Source organism: Brachypodium distachyon, chromosome 3 (assembly GCF_000005505.3).
Source record: "Brachypodium distachyon strain Bd21 chromosome 3, Brachypodium_distachyon_v3.0, whole genome shotgun sequence".
NCBI classification, from domain to species: Eukaryota; Viridiplantae; Streptophyta; class Magnoliopsida; order Poales; family Poaceae; genus Brachypodium; species Brachypodium distachyon.
The window spans coordinates 30587073-30607539 of NC_016133.3; the positions used below are offsets into that span (position 1 = coordinate 30587073).

General features: G+C 48.3%; 2 protein-coding genes across 3 annotated transcripts; both read right to left on the reverse strand.

The window, feature by feature from the left end:
• Window positions 1-3852: 3852 nt before the first annotated feature.
• LOC100845103 lies at window positions 3853-6427 on the reverse strand. The gene is made up of 3 exons (XM_003574026.4): window positions 6254-6427; window positions 6008-6133; window positions 3853-4233 (listed from the first exon to the last, which is right to left on the reverse strand). The coding sequence occupies exons 1-3, from the start codon at window positions 6272-6274 to the stop codon at window positions 4120-4122; spliced, it is 261 nt and encodes an 86-aa protein (XP_003574074.1). The 5' UTR covers window positions 6275-6427; the 3' UTR covers window positions 3853-4119.
• A 7713-nt stretch (window positions 6428-14140) lies between these two features.
• LOC100845411 lies at window positions 14141-20044 on the reverse strand. Of its 2 annotated transcripts, XM_010236529.3 has the most exons (6): window positions 19556-20044; window positions 16482-16616; window positions 16369-16411; window positions 16078-16140; window positions 15798-15912; window positions 14141-14469 (listed from the first exon to the last, which is right to left on the reverse strand). In XM_010236529.3, the coding sequence occupies exons 1-6, from the start codon at window positions 19921-19923 to the stop codon at window positions 14339-14341; spliced, it is 855 nt and encodes a 284-aa protein (XP_010234831.1). In that variant the 5' UTR covers window positions 19924-20044; the 3' UTR covers window positions 14141-14338. The 2 variants fall into 2 exon arrangements, with proteins under 2 accessions (XP_010234831.1, XP_003574075.1); XM_003574027.4 differs by lacking the exon at window positions 16078-16140.
• Window positions 20045-20467: the final 423 nt, after the last annotated feature.

The window sequence follows — 20467 nt, forward strand, 5'->3', positions numbered from 1 at the left end:
AGATAGAGTGGTCGACATCTCTCTTTGCAGCCTCTGCCATACCATGCTGCGTGCCGACATCCTTGGGCGAATCACGCTATGACTTGCGATTCCACTATCCCCTCACAGGAATTGCGGAGATTGTTCCATCTTGTCAGGTAATCCCAGTCGGTTTCATTGTCTCTTTGCTTACACATGGACAACTGTTGAGGGCGGTTCGGCCTCTTGTACGTGCTAGTGAAATTGCTGACAAACGCTTCCTCGAAGTCTATCCAACAATTGATGCTGCTTTTCGGCAAATTGTTCAACCATATCCTTGCCGGCCCCACGAGCATCTGGGGTACATAACGTACTGCCCATCTGCCGCCACCTGCCACGCTTATTACCGTGACATAGTCTTCCAGCCAATCTTCTGGCTTAGTACTGCCGTCATGCGTTCTTGTACCCCTGGGCAGCTGAAAACCCGGGGCTGCTCTCTTCCTCATGATCCGATGCGCGAAACAACGCGGTCCCGGAGGGCCTTGCTCCTCCAGAAGCTCGGATAGATAAATTCTATCAAGCCGGTGTCGAGCATCCAGGGGCGAAACCTGCCTATTCCCAATTCGGCCTCCGAGCGGATCGAGATTGTCGCGCTCTCGCCTGATATAACCCTCGTCAGCCATGGCCGAGTATCCGTCATCGTAACGGTCATAACGACGATCCTCACCTCGATACATGGGGTTGCGCCCGACACCCTGCTGTCCCGCAGCAGTATTGGGTGCCGGATCTTGAGGTCGGCGCCCACGATCATATGAGTAACGCTCCTGCTGATCTCGGCGGTTGCCGCCGGGACATAGACCACTTTGGCCGTCATCAACCCTTCTGACTATTTGTTTCTCGGCCAGGGCCGGGCCATAGCGTTCCAACTGCTTATCCCGGCCAGAGTTAACACTTTTGTCCCGTTTGCCACCAGGTGAGGACGCGTGTTTGTCAACCCGGCCACCAGCGTCTGCGGCCGAATGGATGACCTGCGATGCACCGGGTTTACCGTGCACTCTCATGTATGCCTCATTCTGCTCGTTTGCTGTTTGTAGCAGCTCTTTTACGCGCAGCTGTTGTTGCCGAAGTGCCTCTCCCGTAAGATTCGGCAACTCTTCAACTGCAGCCTCGGCAGCCCTGAGATTTTTGGCTGGGGTATTGTACTTCGGCTTAAGTGCCGAGGCAAAACTTGCCGACACAGCTGGCACACCCCTGCCATCTCTTGCCATCTCGGCATTCAAGTTCTTGCCATGGTTACGCACCTCCCCGACTCTGCTAGGGTTAGTAAATGCAGTAGAACTAAGACCTTGAGCTCTGTTGTACTCACGAAGCGAGATCTCGAGCTGTTGTCGAGCGCTGGCGACGTCGATTGCCTCTTTTAGCAGCTTCTGTCTCTCCAACTCTAACTCTGCCTGCAGCTGGGCCGGGTTAGCGTTTGATGCTACCGGCGCAGTTAACCACTCGATGGAGGCTTTGGAGCTAGGTCGGCTTCGGCGGCAGGGCCGACGTGCCGGCTTGAGCAGCGATGTTCTCCGGCTTCTCCAGGGGGAGCTTCGCCGTTCTGCCGGATTTGGTTGGGACCACGCCGCTTCCCGCAGGGTTCCTTCCAGCGTCAGCGCCATGAGCCGTCACCATGACCTCCATACGGTCAGCTGGGCAGTCGACATGCCGGCCGCGAGCCGTGCGGAGGGCGGGAGGGTCTTCATCCATCACCACCTGCTCTGGGTACCTGTAAGGGCTGTCAGTAGCAACATAGACCTCGTGCATGCCGAAGTTGATGAAGCGGCCTGCAGAGGGTAGCGGAGCGTTGTTGAAGCAGCCCGCGTTGTTGTCGATGAAGCCCACAGAGCCAAATCTCTGGACCAAACCGGAGACCACGCGTTCTCCGGTGATGAGGAAGCTTCCCGTCTGGATGAAAACTCTAGCCAGTGCCGTTGCTGGCCCCACGGTGGGCGCCAACTGTCGTGGTGGTGTCATGGCAGATGCCATAGGATGGCTTAACTTGGGGCCGATGGACGAAGGAGGAACGGAGGAGGGAGGACGTGAAGAAGAACACACACGATTCACACAAGAACACACAGATTTACCCAGGTTCGAAGCCTTTTTGTCGAGGTAAGACTCCTACTCCTGCTTTGCTGTATTAGCCGAGATAGGCGAGCTCTACAACGGCGCTCCTTGAGCTGTATTCTTGAGGAAGAAGCAAAAGAAGAAGAAGGAGAAACCCTAGAATCTCTAAGTACTCCTCCTCTCTCCAGGGAGGTGTAGTGCTCTATTTATGGACCACGCATGTCACACTGACATGCGGGCCGAGTCTAACGTCACCTTCCTTGGGCCCCGCCGGGCACGCGGCTCGGTTCCCTCCAAGCAGTACCGCAAGGGACAAGACAACTTTACTTTTCCCTGCCAGCTTGCAACGGGTACAACTATCCTCTGCTGGCTTCCGTCATAGATTCCCTTTCGGTGCTTCTTTAGTGCGGTCACCTGACACCGGTACGCAGGCGCTGACTGCTTTTTTGAGATGACGATGGCGCTGCTTTACTTTGCACCGCGTGGTCACGATAAGACTGTTGAAGGACCTCAGCGGTAGGGGCTCGTCCTTATCCTGCAAACTTACAAGATAAGAAAACTATGCCGGCATACGCCCGGGATGCCTGCTTATCGTTAGTTTAACTTTATGATGCCGGCATACGTTGCTATGCCGGCTTTGCCTCCGTTATCTCGGCTAGAGTTGTGTCGCCATGATCCTACCCGGGGTCATCCCCCCGACAATGTTGTTTGGGCATGTCATAAGAGCGTGTGTTGTTTGATATGTACAAAAGGGTGTTATGTTGCAACAATTCCGAGTGTTTTGCAAGGAGTTGTTTCCATGCTGCAAAAGCACGTGTTGTTTGATGCATACACAATGGCGTTGCATCACAACGATTTTAGGTGTTACAAAAAGTTTTTCTCATACTGCTAATGTGATTTTCATTGTTGCATACACTATTTCTAATTGTTGTGTACGTTGATTTATGTTGCACATGTGTTTGAAATGTTACAACATTTTTTAATGGCATTTTATGAGGTGGCAAGGTAGAATGTTATAGTGATGAGTATATATACTGCATGCGAAAGTTTTATGTTATGATGATTAGACGTTCTATTTCGCATTCTTAAGCACTCCCTTCGATTCATAAAAAGTGTGCTGGATTTAGTACAAAGTTGTACTAACTTTACACTAAATCCAAATTATGGATTGGACGGAGTAGACAAATGGTCAATAGGACAACCGACCGGATGAAAGCATCACATGATCGATGCCTATGCTCCATTTTGAATTGTTGGGGCAACCGATGGTCATTTGACACTCACATACGCACCTCTTTACAAAGCAAGAGAATGAAACACTCCACATCATAGATTAGCTTACTTATTCAATACTCTCTCCATTTCATAAAGGTTGGCGTATTTTGTTTCGTTAAGACAAGACTTTGACCAAGAATTACTCCATTAATATGTAAGTTATATGATACGGAATCATGATCATTAGCAAGAACATTTAAAGACGAAACCATTGATATAAATTTCACGTATGAAAAAACGCATATCAATAGAGTTTTCATTGATTAAAGACTTGTTTTAACAAAACAAAATACGCCAAAAACCTTGCAAGAAACATCCAAAGCTATGTATTGTGTGAAATGTTATGTTCATATATTCAATACTCCATGTTCGATCATGACACTCGACTCACGTGATCACGTCCTTCACATCTATATAGACATAGATTCATGGCAAATTTAAAAGCTGGGTGCCGTCTAATCTGCAGCGCCATGCCAGAAAATAGAATATGGGAGTTGAGCTCGCACAGAAAAATGCATTACCGACACCAGAAAATTGCTTTGACAATGAACCACTTCAACAGGGTTAAGAGTGTATAGACCCTGAATATACAAATATATCCAGGGAGATGTGTAACAGGAAGGCATCGCGGATTAATGACTGTATCTTCCCATTTTTAAAGCAAAAGAAATCATTATGTTCAACCATGGGTACAAAGAAATGTCATGGCACATTGTCATAAATTAGCACAATGACAACGTAAATCGGGAGTAGCGTTTGGCTCCAAATGCAGTGCTTGGATTACCATCCACGAGAGCTAAGATATACAACAAGCCGGCCAAGGGTTTCGTCCACTGCCTTGTTCCATACGTGAGCCAAGTCAGCTGAGCCCCTCCTACTGGTGATTTCACTTGTCTGCAGAATATACAAAGTTTCAGTTCAACAAGGGGTTATAACATAGAAATTTAGACATGCAGCAAGTCCACTCTGTAACAGTTCAGAACATAATGACCGTTGGCGAGGTTAATGAAAGGGGAAAATGTGCCCATTGCTGCTTATCAATGATGCTCTATACCCATGTGTTAACAGGCTTACCACTGTTCTCAGCAAGAAAAAAGGCAAAGTACTTTTACAATTATCACGTTCATTTGTAAGACACTTTAAAAAAACAAGCTTCACAAATTCGAATATCTGACCAAATGATAGTTTGCAGCTACAGGGCTGGCAAAGAATATCTGCGAAGGTTCGCAGGCTGTGGTTACTAAGATCTATTCAACCACCAATTTTGTTGAAATGGTGCATAGATTTCATCTTGATATATAAGAAGAAAAAAGGTAATAGTATGACTACTTTGATAACACAAAGAACAAAGGGCATAATGGGGCCAAGGGCAACAACAAAATAAGGTAGGCTGCTGGCCGATAGCCTGTCTAACACGCACTACCTCTGTTCGTGTTTATAAGGCCTGCACGTAACTAACACAGCTCCTGCCGACGAATACAAGCTACAAGAAAAACTTGGAGATGACAGATCCCAAAGCATGCGTTCCTCTTTGATCTACAATACAAACTGTGACAATTGCTTGGAAGATTTGTTAAAAGCTCTAGCATTTCGCTCTAACTAGGTATGCCTCATGGTAAGCATGATAACTGAATTGCATATCTTCACCTGAAGAAATAATTTCTTTTGTCAACAACCACCAGCCTCAAAGAGCCATATCATTACAGGTGTGATTCATTGGCTTCTTATGGAAAGTACTATGACAAAAAATGGTAGAAAGTGGGGAATATACACCGGTGCACAATACCACGATATGTTCAAATCGGTATTCAATATATAAGTTGGGCATCCACATACTGCAAATTAGATGGAATCCTCAGTCATAGTACTTGATACACCCTTTCTCGACGGCATAACAAATTTTAACAAGCTAGAAAAAATTAATCACACAATGATGATTTATGAACGGTAACACAAATTAAGGCCCACACTGTTTTAACAAAAAATAAGTGCGGCCAGACCCTCAAATAACCACAACACTAATATCAGATTTCCAAACGCTAGCTAGAAGTTCTACATTTTGCTAAACTAGTTTCAGATTCACATACCATTTACCTCACTATGATTTGTCGAAATAACAGAATTTCATATTTTAGTCCAAAATCTTTCGATGGCAACAATACAATAACATCAACTCTTTGGATAAAAAGCAGAGTTGTAGGAACATCATTTTAGCCTTTTAGGTAACAGGAAATGCATGGAAACTCTAAACCAAACGGGGGAATGGCTGAACACTATGCACATTTCGTACTTTCCCTTCTTCCCAAACTACTCAGCCTTATTTGTGTTCCAGTATAATTTTTGTCGGGCGGAAGTGTTCCGTGTGGTATTCCCAACCCTACTTGATGATCCAAAGGCAACATTTTTTTAATGATATATCAGCATCATTTAAATATCAAGGGGACTCAAATAACAATAATCTGTGACTAGTCCATGACTTTTGAGAGTTTAGAGCTTTCCTGTTACAGAAATACTGCCGGTAAAAGATCCTAACAAAAGAAACATCCACAACTAGATTTAGGAAATTTGGTACTAAGGTTCTGAAAGTTACAAGATGTTCCTTGTGCGCTGTTCCTACGGAAATCACAAAAGCAGGCAACGAGTCAATTGAATCGAACAAAATGCTGACCTGATAGGCGAATGGCGCCCCAGCGGCCGTGTCAGCTTCAGCAAGGGAGCGGTATATAGCGCGGCGCTGGTGAAGGACGAAGCCGCCCATGGAGACGGAGCCCAGGGCGAACCCTAGGAGGCGCTCCTGCGCGCAGATCCACACCAAATCAACCGAATCAATCAATCAGCCGAATCAACCGAATCAATCGAGCGGGACGGACGAGGAATGGATTGGGAAACGCGAATTCGGTCAGAATCTACAGACCTGCGCGAGGATGCTGATCATCGCGGTGGCGGCCGCCGGCGAGACGCCGAGATTTTGGGAGTAGTTTCCTCTTTCCTTGTACGGTTTCAGCGGGCCTTGACGATTGCGTCGCCGGTGCTGCGTGCGCTGGTCTTCAAAGAATGGAGCGCCTGACTCCTGAGGTGCGACGGCCACCGCGTGGCTGGGATGGGCTGGGCTTGATGCATGTACGCAAGAGCTTTTGCAATGAACTGGGCCAGCTTATCCACCTGTTTTTTTTAACGCAGCTTATCCACCTGGTTTATTCATTTCGCTAAAACAAAGAAACTCGTTTATTCATTTTCTTAGAAGCTAGTTTACTCTGCGACATATCCGGTGCAAATTGCTATTGGATGCAAACTTATAAGCTGGCTTAAATAAGCTTTGTCCGAAATCAACTGAGTTTATAGAAAAATATGCTCAACATTTAGATTTCAAATTAGTTTAATTAAATCTGCCATACGATATATATTTTTGTAGTATACTTATTTAATAGTGCTAGTATAAAGTCATTCCATCTTACAGCTTTCTCGGATGTTCTCATCCATGACAATATTTTTTTTCTTTGCGACTGAATAGAGGGTTCTATTGATAGAACCAAAATAAATTACTCCATCTGATCCTAAATTGTTGTCCAAATATTACATATATCTAGACGCTTTTTAAGAATAGATACATCCATATTTGAGCAAATTTGAATCAAGAATTTACGATGGGAGGAAGTACAATCACCAGCTAAGAGCTTAGCTATGCCTCAAGGCTACTCGAGCCGCAGCACCGCGGCCTCTGCATCTCGTTTCGCTATTTGGGCAAGCTCATGCGGTACCCGTACTCTTTTTTTTAGGGAAAAAGTAACCTCAACTAAGGAAAAAAAAACTAAACCATCCACTAACATCAACCTCACAGTAAGATACCGTGTCTCGAACAGTCATGTTTGGCAGACTTCACGTTGAATAATCCCGCTGCCCATTCTGTTAGCCCTTTCGGTTAGAGTTAGCTGAATAATCAGCCGAGCAGTGTGTATATGTCCACATCTCGGGCCCGTCAGTTTCGTCAGTTATTTTCAGTAGTTTTTAACTAGCGAGTTAGGCGCTTCGACCGGGTCGCGTGGGATGGCACGATGGCAACCGGGAGTGGCGCGTTTAGTGGCGAAGTCACGTCGAGCGTCATGGGATGGCATGGCCGGTAAGCTCGCGAGATCAGCTCTTCGATGCCGGTATAAATAAAGGGAAGAAAGCAACAGAAAAGCTGCACGTTTTATACAGCGCAGATCCTCGCATCTTTCTCTGAGTCTTTCCAGTTCGCGCGCGTGTGTGAGTCCAGGTGTTCGCGTGAGTTTCAGATCGCCGGCAACTACAAGTGGTATCAGAGTGTTGGTGTTCGATCCAACCTGCCACAGCCGCACGGTGTTCGATCCGTGTGAAGGAGATGCCGGGGTCAGAGGACGGCGACAAGGACAAGAACAAGGGCACGGAGCTCGGAGACAGCGGGGTGAGCCCATCGACGCCGATGGCCAGGCTCACTGCTGATGAGGGAGCAGAGCTGCGCGTGGTGGAATGTGTGATTCGCGAGGGTGGTGGCGGCATGCATCCGCCGATGCTCACGCGGACGAACTACTCTGACTGGGCACTACTCATGAAAGTGCAGATGCAGGCAGAAGGACTCTGGGACGCCATTGTCACCGGCGCCAGCGAGGTCCGTGAGGATCGCCGGTCCCTGGCGTTCATCCTTAAGGGGGTGCCGCCGGAGTTGATGCGCACTCTGGCCGTCAAGTCGTCGGCCAAGCTGGCCTGGGAAACGCGGAGGACAATGCGCCTCGGCGTGGAGTGCGTCCAGGAAGCCAAGGCGTAGACCCGGCGCAAGGACTACGACAAACTCCATTTCCGCAGCGGCGAGGGAATCGAGTCGTACATCATGCGGCTCAGCGCGATCGTCAACGATCTAGAGCTGCTCGGCGATCCTGTCACCGAGCACAATGCGGTGCTGAAGGTTCTGCGCACCGTCCCCAAGCCGTACAAGGAGATGTCGACGGCGATCGAATCTCTCCTGGACACGAAGCAGTTGTCCCTTGAGGAGCTCACTGGACGTCTACTGGTCGTCGAGGAACGCGAGCAAAAAGAGGCAGATACGTCAGGCGCGCAGCTGCTGCTCACTGAGGACCAGTGGTCAGCGCGCCAGAAGCAGCGCGACCGAGGAGCCGGATCGTCAGGCTCCGGCGATCGGAGGCCAAGAGGCGGCGACAAGCAAAAATCACCGGCCACGGATTGTGGCCAAGCAAAAGGCGACGATGGACCTCCACGCCGAAAGGGCGATTGCCGCTACTGTGGCATTCGCGGCCATTGGGCCAAGGAGTGCCGGAAGCGCGAACGCGACCGGCGAAACCAGCAGGCTGAGGCGCACATCGCACAGGCCGAGGAAGATGATCGCCCGGCGGTACTGCTAGCCGCATGTGTGGTGGACGTGCATGACTCGGCCCCAAGCTCGCCGGTGTTGTCACGGGCGCCGTCCGTGGTCGCTGTTGAAGAAGCTTCGGCGGTGGCCGGCGAGTACGTGTTCCTGAACGAGGAGCGGCTGATCCCGGTGCCTACCGACGACCGGCGCTGGTACTTCGACTCCGGCGCCAGCAACCACATGACGGGTTGCCGTGATCTGCTGTCCAAGATCGACGACACGGTAGGCGGCACGGTGAAGTTCGGCGATGGATCTCTTGTTGAGATTCATGGGCACGGCTCAGTCTTTTTCACCGGACGCTATGGCGAGCACCGGGCGTTCACGGACGTCTACTTCATACCGAAGCTGCGCACCAACATCATCAGCCTTGGTCAACTTGACGAGGTCGGGTGCGAGTCCAGGATCGGTGGTGGCGAGCTGCGGCTGTTTGACAAGGAGAACGAGCTGCTGGCGCGCGTCACACGCGCCAAGAACCGGCTGTACCCGATCCAGCTCACCATGGCCACGCCGGTGTGCCTGCTGGCTGCTATGGCAGACGACATGGCATGGAGGTGGCATGCCAGGTTTGGCCATCTCCATTTTCGTGCGCTTCACGATCTTGGCGCCAAGAACATGGTACGGGGGATGCCGACGATCGACCACATCGAGCACTTCTGTGATGGGTGCGAGATCGGGAAGATGCACCGAACCCCGTTCCCGCGCGTTTCGCCGTACTGTGCAGACAAGGTGCTCGACCTAATGCACGGGGACCTCTGCGGACCAATCACGCCGGCGTCCTCGAGCGGTAACAAATTTTTTCTGCTGATCGTTGATGATCATAGTAGATATATGTGGCTTGAGGTGCTCAGGAGCAAGGACGAGGCTTTCCGCTACTTCCGCAAGATCAAGGCTCTCCCTGAGATAGACCGGCAAGCCAAGCTCAGGGCGTTCTGCACGGACAGGGGCGTCAAGTTCAATTCCAACGAATTTGCCCGGTTCTGTGAGGAAGGAGGCATCAGGCGCAACACCACGGCACCCTATTCTCCGCAACAGAACGGTGTCGTGGAGCGGCGAAACCAAACTGTCATCGAGATGGCCAAAAGCATGATGAAGTCCATGGACATGCCGCCCATGTTCTGGGCTGAAGCTGTCAAGGCGACGGTGCATATTCTGAACCGGTCGCCTACAATGAGCCTCAAGGGCATGACGCCATACGAAGCCTAGCGGAAGAAGAAGCCCAAGGTCGACTACCTGCGCACGTTCGGGTGCCTGGCCCATTTCAAGCTCACCGGGCCGGGCATCACGAAGCTCTCCGACAGGGCTGGCCGCGGTGTGTTCGTGGGCTACGAGGATGGTGCCAAGGCCTACCTTGTGTTTGATCCAGTGGCCAAGCGCCTGCACATCACGCGTGACGTGGTGTTTGAGGAGCATCGGCCGTGGGATTGGGGCGCGTCGCTGTCACAAGCGGACGGCCTCGATCAATTCCAGGTGGCGTTCTCGGACGATCCAGTGGTGGCTGCGCCGGCGTCTACTTCGTCTACACCGGCCCCTGCCGCACCTGCCGCGGCATCGCCCACTACACCTGCTACATCGACTCCATCGTCTACATCCTCGGCATGCACGACACCTCCAGCATCACCAACCTCGCCCACGACCTCCATCCCCGCGCCACCCACCTCCACTGCCGTCCCATCAGATGCACGCGAGGCATGAGGGGGATATTTAAACCTAACCCTAGGTATCATAATGAGCTCGATTTTGGAGAACTTTGCATGGTTGCAGCAGAGGAACCAGCCAGCGTTGACGAGGCGCTAGAGGAGAGCGCCTGGCATGCCGCGATGGAGTCCGAGATGAAATCCATCCGCGACAACGGCACGTGGGAGCTGGCGACGCTCCCTGAAGGCCAGCGTGCGATCGGCCTGAAGTGGGTCTTCAAGGTCAAGCGCGATCCTGCCGGTGCCGTGGTGAAGCACAAAGCCCGACTGGTGGCGAAGGGCTACGCGCAGAGACAGGGCGTCGATTACGACGAAGTCTTTGCACCAGTGGCACGCCTCGAGACAGTGAGGCTGCTGCTGGCGCTGGCTGCTCGCCGGCGTTGGGAGGTCCATCACATGGATGTAAAATCATCCTTCCTCAACGGCAACCTACTCGAAGAGGTGTACGTGCATCAACCTGCTGGTTTCATCAACCACAACAATGAGAACAAGGTTCTGCGACTTCAGAAGGCTCTGTACGGGCTGCGGCAAGCTCCGCGAGCATGGAATGCGAAGCTTGATGCCTCCCTGGAGTCGCTGGGCTTCGAGCGCTGTCAGCTTGATCATGCGTTGTACAGGCGTGTCGAGGGAGAGGATTTTCTGCTCGTGGGAGTGTACGTGGATGATCTCATCGTCACAGGTACAGCAGCCGGCATGATCAAGGCATTCAAGATGCAAATGCATGACTTGTTCCAAATGAGCGACCTCGGGTTGCTTAGCTACTATCTGGGCATTGAGGTGATGCAGGAGAATGATCGGATCACATTGAGCCAGTCGAGCTATGCCGGCAAGATCCTTGCTGCCGCCGGCATGGGTGATTGCAACTCCTGCCATACTCCCATGGAGAATCGTCTGAAGCTTGGTAAGATGGTAGATGGGGAGGTGATCGATGCAAGTCAGTACCGCAGCATCATTGGCAGCCTGCGTTACTTAGTGAATACCCGGCCAGATATTGCATATTCATTTGGCATCATCAGCAGGTTCATGGAGGCGCCAGGGAAACAGCACTGCGCTGCAGTGAAGCAAATTTTGAGGTATGTCCAGGGCACAAATAGCTATGGCTGTGTGTACAAGTCTGGAGGAAAGGAGGAGATCGTGGGCTACAGTGATAGCGACCTTGCCGGAGATGTTGTCGACCGAAAGAGCACCACCGGTACAGTCTTTTTCCTTGGTTCCAGTGTTGTGTCTTGGGCATCTCAGAAGCAAAATATTGTTGCTCTGTCATCATGTGAGGCGGAATACATCGCAGCCTCAACAGGAGCTTGTCAGGCCATTTGGTTGAGCAGACTGTTGGGAGAGGTTACTGGCAAAGATCCACAGAAGGTGAAACTTCTTGTGGATAATAAATCTGCTATTGCCCTAAGCAGGAATCCTGTGCATCATGAGAGGAGCAAACACATTGATACTCGCTTTCACTTCATCAGAGAGTGCATCGAGGAGGGCAAGGTGGATGTGGATCATGTTTGTACCGAAGATCAATTGGCGGACATCCTCACCAAGTCACTCGGGCGTGTCAAGTTCATTGAATTGCTTCTTTCCAGGGTTTTTATTAAAAAATGCAACACCCTGTTCTGACCATATTGCACTATGTATCAGCATTCGATAAACCGAGAAAAGCTTCTTCGTTACTCAAGCCGACATTCTCGCTTCCGCTTCGTCGACCCCCGCTTTCGCGGTTGCTTCCCTCTAAGGCGGAACGCTCCCCTACCGATGCATTTTGACATCCCACAGCTTCGGCAGATCGCTTAGCCCCGTTCATCTTCAGCGCAAGGGCGCTCGATCAGTGAGCTATTACGCACTCTTTAAAGGGTGGCTGCTTCTAGGCAAACCTCCTGGCTGTCTTTGCACCCCCACCTCCTTTATCACTGAGCGGTCATTTAGGGGCCTTAGCTGGTGATCCGGGCTGTTTCCCTCTCGACGATGAAGCTTATCCCCCAGCGACAGCTGCTTGGAGTGAAGGAGGTGAGTTGAAGGGCATCGGGCTTAAGGGGGTGATTTGTTGAATAATCCCGCTGCCCATTCTGTTAGCACTTTCAGTTAGAGTTAGCTGAATAATTGGCCGAGCAGTGTGTATATGTCCACACCTCGCGCCCGTCAGTTTCGTCAGTTATTTTCAGTAGCTTTTAACTAGCGAGTTAGGCGCTTCGACCGGGTCGCGTGGGATGGCACGATGGCAACCGGGAGTGGCGCGTTTAGTGGCGAAGTCACGTCGAGCGTCATGGGATGGCATGGCCGGTAAGCTCGCGAGATCAGCCTGTAGTTTCCTGCATATCCGGATCACTTCGATGCTGGTATAAATAAAGGGAAGAAAGCAACAGAAAAGCTGCACGTTTTATACAGCGGCAGATCCTCACGTCTCTCTCTGGGTCTTTCCAGTTCGCGTGTGTGTGTGAGTCCAGGTGTTCGCGTGAGTTTCAGATCGCCGGCAACTACACTTCAGTCGGTCAATTTCTCGAACAGTTATGTTGGCAGAGTAGTCTGATTCAATGATCAGGCATGTTGATCCAATCACGTCCGAACCGGAGAGAATTGCTACATTGGCCCCCGCCTAATGAAATTTGCAGAAATGGCCTCCTTCAAAATGCATTGTCAAAACTGGTATGGCGGAGAGGGAAAGCACCACGTGGACCAAGCGCCAATTAGGTTGGCGGAAGGGATATTCCCCCTATTGCATGGTCGGTAAGATGGTTTTGGTGGTAGAAGGCTATTTGGGCCCCACAAAACTCGATGAAAAAGCTGTGGACACCGCCATTTGGTTTGTTTTCTCATCACGAGATGTCTCCTTCCCTTTTTTTTTTAGTACTACATCATTCGCGTTGGCATGGGCCAAAGCCGGCCAACGTTTTTTTTCTTTTGACCATCTTTCTCCCAATTCAATCGGCGGAATATCCCTTCCGCCATACCAGTTGGCGCAAGCATCTTTCCGCGCCAGGCCAGTTTTGGCATTGCGTTTCAGAGGAGGCCATTTCTGCCAATTTCATTAGAGAGGGGCCAGTGTAGCAAAAAAAATTCTCCGAACTGCACCCCAGCGCAAAAGAACATGTCAGCTCTACAGAAATACATACTTAGGCCTATAATTGAAAAGCAAGCCTGGTTAGTTCCTTCCAGCGGTTCACGAGAAAAACTTCTCATCTAGATATTGAGCTACGACAAACTAATAAAAAAACTTAATGAGACGAGAAACGCATGTACATGGAAAACATATTGGGTCTCATCATATCTTGTCATATTTTACAGGAAAAAAAAGTGCAAAGCTACTTATCTGGCTACCTAAAATAGACATGAATTTTCTTAGACCACATATGCCAACATATGCCATATGTGTAAAGGAAAATCTTCATCGAGAGGTTTAAGCCAATGCCCCTTTTCTGTTGTCCTAATCATCATGGCATCATTCCATAAGAACTCCTAAGGATTATCTCGAATATTGAATTTCCATCCAAACATCACATCCAGGAAAGTTTCCTTGGACTTTTTATTTCATCAGAAGTCCTAATACTCATGCCTTTAGTACAAAGTGCGCTATCCAATTGCCATTTCTCCACAGTGGACAACCAATTTCTGTCTTTGGGCCCGGGAGTACAACAAAGTCTTTTGGCAAAGTTATCCACAGTTTGATGGCCCCAGACAGGTGGACCATAAACCCTGAGAAATGATTAAACAGAAGGTGCAGGACAGCTATCTATAATGGCATCAGAACAAATACGAGCTTGAGAAAATTAAGTATCAGGAACTGCATATTTACATCGTCAGGATTTGATTGTAAACAAGCTCTCAATCTAAGCTCGTTGTTGAGCAGCGTTGTAATGAGAACTACAAGCTATCAAAAGAAAAATCCGAGCACTTCCCGAACTTAGTGCCCCTACAATATTTACAGGTCTACCTACACTCCAGGATGGTACCCACTGGGTGCCATGTTTTCCATCCTTGGCATGCTTCTCCTCGAGCCAAACTCCTGACAGCACTCGAGAGCTAGTCGAAGGGCAGTGCCCAAGCCGAGAACGATGAGAACGCCTGGAAACATAAATGGGTCAATGAACATCGAATGCGGGACCTTCTATATGTGGACCAATGCACAAGTGTTGATTAAGATAGAAACAGTAACTCCCAATCTGCCTTTCCTTAGGTAGAACCAACAATATGAAGTATAACAAACATATTGATAAGGTAGCCTACAAGTAAAATAATATTGATTACGGATGGAAAAAATAATCAACCAACATGATCTTTTGGTAACAGCATTTTTCGTTGATTTCTCTGCTGCATGCATTCCTACTATTCACTACTCCTGGGAAAAAAATGAGAATGACTCTTGCAGAAACCTATGTCCCCAGATTATCCACTAGTTATTTATACGCTTCATTTGCATTTAGGTTTGTCCAATCTGGACATACCTTAGTTCTGAGAAATGTAAGCCATTAAAATTAGTACAGTCAGACAAATTGAAATAATTGGTCTGACATTCCTTGAACATTATATTACTTGGAAGATGAAAGAGAGATGACAGTAAAAAAGTATTAACAACGATATTAGGTGTTACTCAATTTCCATTAACAACTTGTTGCAATATTGCTTTTATTGACTAGTTATATTGCTTTACAGAAACTAAGGCTTAGTTTGCAGTTTCTGAACGGTGTTGCACGGAACTTATTTTATAATCTGCAGCGGAAAAATACACACTGAAGTAGGTAAAAAAAATGGTCTGGCAAACAATAGAATAAGCAAAAGCGGGTCGACCAAACGGGATTATGCTGGGAGCTCTGGAAGGAACACATGTCGCACTTTTGAGGAGGTGCAACTCCCGCTGGCTGGCTTCGTCTTGCACACACTGGAAGCTGGTGGGTGGCCTAATCCCCTTTGATCCCGGCTGACCCCCCTCCTCTTCTCTCTGGGCCAGGCCTGCCGTTGTCTGCGATAGCCTGTGCGTTGTGTTTCGTATTTTCTCTGTGAGTTTGGGGGTCTTTTCGGGCCCCTAGGTAATTCTGAATTTAGCCATAAGCTTTTCTTCTATAATGGAATTTTAGCAGTTCTCCTGCTAACTTTAAAATAAACGTGATAGTGAGAATCCACTGGAATGCCAAACGCAGCCAAGTGTTGTTGGGATTTGGGAAATAAAAACATGTTCTGGAGTGCAGATAATCTGATTTTTGCTCTCTTTTTTAAAGACAACCAATAGGATGGATGTTGGGATATTTATTTCTTAATTGAACAGGTCAAAACCCATTCCTTTGTTGCCACAGACCAAACTGTGAAATATCCTTCCTCCATGTCACTTTCCAAGTCAATGGAAGGTAAGTGGTATTAGAACTAGGATGTGGTACACCAAAATAGTGTTTCCTTACCAATTATTATGTTCACAGGAAGTGCAGAAACACCAAGAGAAACAGATATCAGCACATCCAGTAAGAGACCACCAATCAGAATTGCAAATGCAACCCATAGTGGACTAAACCATCCCTACATACACAAAGAAAAAACATCAAATATGCAGCAGGAAAAGTGTACGAGTTTAGCACAATGGAAGATTTGCACGTCATGATTTAATTGGTAATATATTTCTCCAGCAAGACAATCAAATTAATGCACTTGTTTCATTTTTCTTATCCACGGTCATAAAAATACCCTTTGACTTCCTCCTCGGCCCCTTCCATAAGCTGAATCAACCCTCCAAACCCAATAACTTGTCTGCTCAATGAAAACAAATAAAATTTTCACTACCAGAAAGAGGAACTCGAGTTATACTTTTTTGCAGCATATTGCCCACTACAACTTCAGTACAATCTTCAGTTAATAATCAAAAGTGCAGTCAATAAAAGATCGTATAACATAATGACATATGCTTCAAAATAAGTATAGATTTTGTAAAAACATCTTGAAAGTGATATACGATAAGGTCTGAAGTAGAGAACATACACTTGCTTGTGTCTCTGGAGGGGGAATATTTACAGCAACCTGCCTGTGAAGTAAATAACTTCAGTGCACAAAATAATTAACAACAGCCAAAAACCGTCAGAAAGAAGACTTACTGGCATATCTCACACTTGTTTGAACCTCTAGTACGGAACCAAACATCAATACACGTACGGTGAGCTCTTGAAAGATCACCTCGACATCTGCATCCAAGGTCTACCAGAGGTTCTTCCGTATTTTGCTGACAAACTCTGCAGTGGAATTATCACGTATTATGCCTTCATAAAAAATAGAAAGGTAAACAGCAGAAAAGAAGTCACAGGAAATGCAAATTTTGAAGATACAGTACAGTGGCAACAAAGAAGGGCCTATTGGTGCACAGTTTATAAATCTGTCAAGACCTAGATACTGGGCACACATTGCCTACCAAGGAAAAAGCTGACCACATAGCTACGGACTGGTTAAAACTTTATTACGGAGTATCATTTTTGCAAGACAACAGTTTATCACCAAAGCATTGTGTACTACTACTCCTATCAAACCCATGACCAAAGCACAAACTCCCCGAGCACTGTTAGCTGCTATCAATTTTAGTAGGTGTCTATATTGGAAATAGTTAAGCTTCAAAGAAAGCAAAAGTCAAGTTTCTGGCAAATGAATCACGAGGAACAAGAATCATCCAGGCATATAACTAAATGGATCATAAGAAACATAACTATCAAGACACAGGGTTCCCACAGATAGCTATAATTTTAACACAAATAACCAGGATTAATTAAGCCAGTAAGGCACAACAGGAACAGAAAGGATGTATTACTGCAAATAATTAAGCACACTTTGCCTCTCCTTATTGCCTGCTAAGCTTTTTTGTAGTGAGAAAATTAAACATCCCAATAGGACAACACTACATCATAAAATGGTTAATACACTAACACAGTTTGGCATTGCTAGTGGATAATGATAATCTTGTTTGTCTAAACAGCTTTTGCCAACTTTATTGTCTGTTTAACCATTTCTTTCTACTTACATGGCTATTTTTCTGCAGGAGATTATAAAATAAGCTCAGCAGCCGCAAGCTGAGCCTTAATCTGTCGCCTATTAGAATAACTCTAGTACAGATTACCAAACATCAGCATGCAGCCTTACATTATTTCAACACCATCCATGTAACAGCTGGATAGCTTTTAGGCTTTCATAGCTAAGAACTCAGGGAGCTTATAGCGGCTTTTTGTTTCTATTCGTATCACCTTCTTGTTCATCTCCATGAGATTTTCGCCACGGTTCGCCGGCCAGCCCCGTATCCCTCAAACCCAACCCTCTCAACACTGACCATTCGGTGATGTAGGAGTGGCGACTCCACCTCGCAACTCTAACCATTCCGTTGGTCTCCCCTCCCTTGCCTCTGCTGTCGCTGCCAAAAGTCCACCACATGACCCTAACCACACTAGCGAGCTCATGCACCATCAACCGTGGAGAAGAAGTGCACAAATCTTAACGTGGATCTGATAATTGCAAAATCGTCTGGTACTGTGCGCTAGCAAATTGGAGAGCTAAACTAGGTGGACCAATTTATTAAAGCCATCTGCAAGCAATGATGCTTCCTGTAGATAAGATCTTAGATCCTGATTGGTGAACTACTAACCTTGACCTTAGCTACTCCAATTACACCAATCATTTTGGTTGCTTCTTAAAAAAAAGTTACCCCAAATACATTGAGAAGCTTAACCTGTTGAGCTGTCCCCCGTATATTACAAGTTTCCAGGGATCAGAATTAGAGCTAAACAAAGAATTGGTATCTTGCTCCTCCCTTAGATAACTTCAAACTTCAAGCCAAATTTATTAAATGCTACTCCCTCCGTTCCTAAATACTTGTCGTGGTTTTAGTACAAATTTGCACTAAAACCACGACAAGTATTTAGGAACGGAGGGAGTAGCTTGACAGGTTCAGCAATTGACATCTAAAATTTATTTAAATGTGTTCCATTTGCCATCATAATAAGTGTACTGTACTTTCATCCTGAAGTGTGGCACTTTAGCGAAACCAGTACTAATGAGATATGCGCTAAATGCTAGAGGAAGGACATCAGGAAGATACTAATGAATTAATTTTGGAAGTGATCTTGGGCTAAACAAACCAAGAAGGTGCAGGAGAGGAGCCACGTCCCCCCTCCACACGCCCCCAGCAGGCCACGACTCCAATAGCAACGCCCTGATCGGGAGCACCAAGCCAATGTTAGTTTTGGCCCCCCATCACGCAGTGCCCATTACTTAAGAGGTAAGTCAGTATCCCTCACGGGACCATCGTCCTCATGAGGATAAGCCTGACCACAAAACCCAAAATTCCCTAAACCCGATCCAGGGGAGCGCTGAAGTGGTGGGATGATCGACACCACTGCAAAAACGACACTGGTAATCGGACAGTGCTGGTGGCGCCCTGAAAGATGCCGGTACGTTCGACCATCTCCTCCAGCCCTGCACCACGCTTACACTAAGCAGGCACAGATTTCTTCAATGGCTTCAATCGATAAGTACTAAGGGCCTCCACTGTTAATCTCAACTAGGTGTTGTAGCTTACAATGGATAATGCTACGCCTAAAATCTACTCCCTCCGTCCCATATCAAGTGAGTCAAATTTGCCCAAATATGAATGTATCTATAGCCAAAAAGTGTCTAGATACATGTAATATTTCGTCACTTAATATGAGACGGAGGGAGTAACATTAAGGAATTAGCACCTTCATGGTCTTTCTCAGATGTGATAACTGATGAGCTATCTTTAAGTGACTATTGATCGCATTAAAAGCAAAGCAGGAGAATCACCTGCATACTCGGCATAATCCGCGTGTTAGAATCTCCAAGGAGGAGCATATTAGAGAGGGTGCATAATCCGCGTGTTAGAATTATGGAATGGAGGGAGTAAATTACATGGCCTAGGACCTCATTTTCCTTCAGGTTGAAGAACCTTATGGACTTCCTGCGATAATTCACAAAGGGATTGACAAAGCCCTAACTGATAATTCAATCACGAGATGACCAGTTACTAAATCCAACGTAGTCACCACACAAATCAGGGAAATCCTCAGCCAGAATCCTTTCCTGTCCCCTCCCTGGTTCGCAATTCACAAAGCTCCTACGAGACATCCAACGATTTCACACGCTCAGGGCAGAAAACACAGTACCGACGGTCTACCTGCATTGCTCGTCGAAGCTGTCGGACCTCGCCAGCTCCGCCTCCTTCGCGGCCGCCACGGCGGCCATGGCGCTGTCGCCCCCGGGCTCCAGAGGTGCCGGGGAGTCCGGGGCAACGCCCTTCGGCTCGAGCGCAACCTCCTCCGGGTGCGAGATGACGATGGTGACGACCTCCCCGTGCGCCGGCACCTCAGCCGCAGCCACGACTACTGATACCGGCGCCGGCGACGGCATCTCAGCTGCAGCCACGACCACTGATCCCGGCGCCGGCGATGGCGCCTCAGCCGCAGCCAAGACCACCTCCTGCAGTTGCTGCATAGCCGGCTCATGAGCTGTGCCCGGGCCCGATCCGGAGGCTGCGCTCGACATGGCAGCGCCTACTCTGCTCCTCCTGTACGGACTACGGCTCTCCTTGGAACAACACCTCGCGTGCGAGGAGGAAAGGGGTGGTTTTTCCTTTCGGGAAAGGGGACGGGAGGTGGAGGGGGGGGCGCACCTACTCCTGCGGCTACTGGCTGCGGCGAGGGACGGGCGGTGGTGGGCCGGAGATGGGGACGGATGGGGCGCGGCTTGTGTGTGGGGGGGCGCGAATCTGGATAAGCACGCGGGGGGTTTGCCCGGAGGTGGAGTGTCACTGACGCAGGGGGCAGAGGACGCTTCGGGGCGTCGGTGTCAGTGAGACGACTTCGGGGAAGGGTGAGTAACGGCAGGTTCGGATCTGGGGCGAGCGAAGCGAACTGGGAGGATCTGTGCACAGTGTGGGGACGCCAGAGAGACTGGAATGGTACAAATGTACGCCTGGATCTTGAATTCTTGATCTGGGCTGGAGGAACTATTGTTTGTTAACTCCAAGTAGGCAGGTCTAGGTTCAATCTTTTTCGAGTGAAAAGAAGGCCTAGTTTCATTCGTAGAG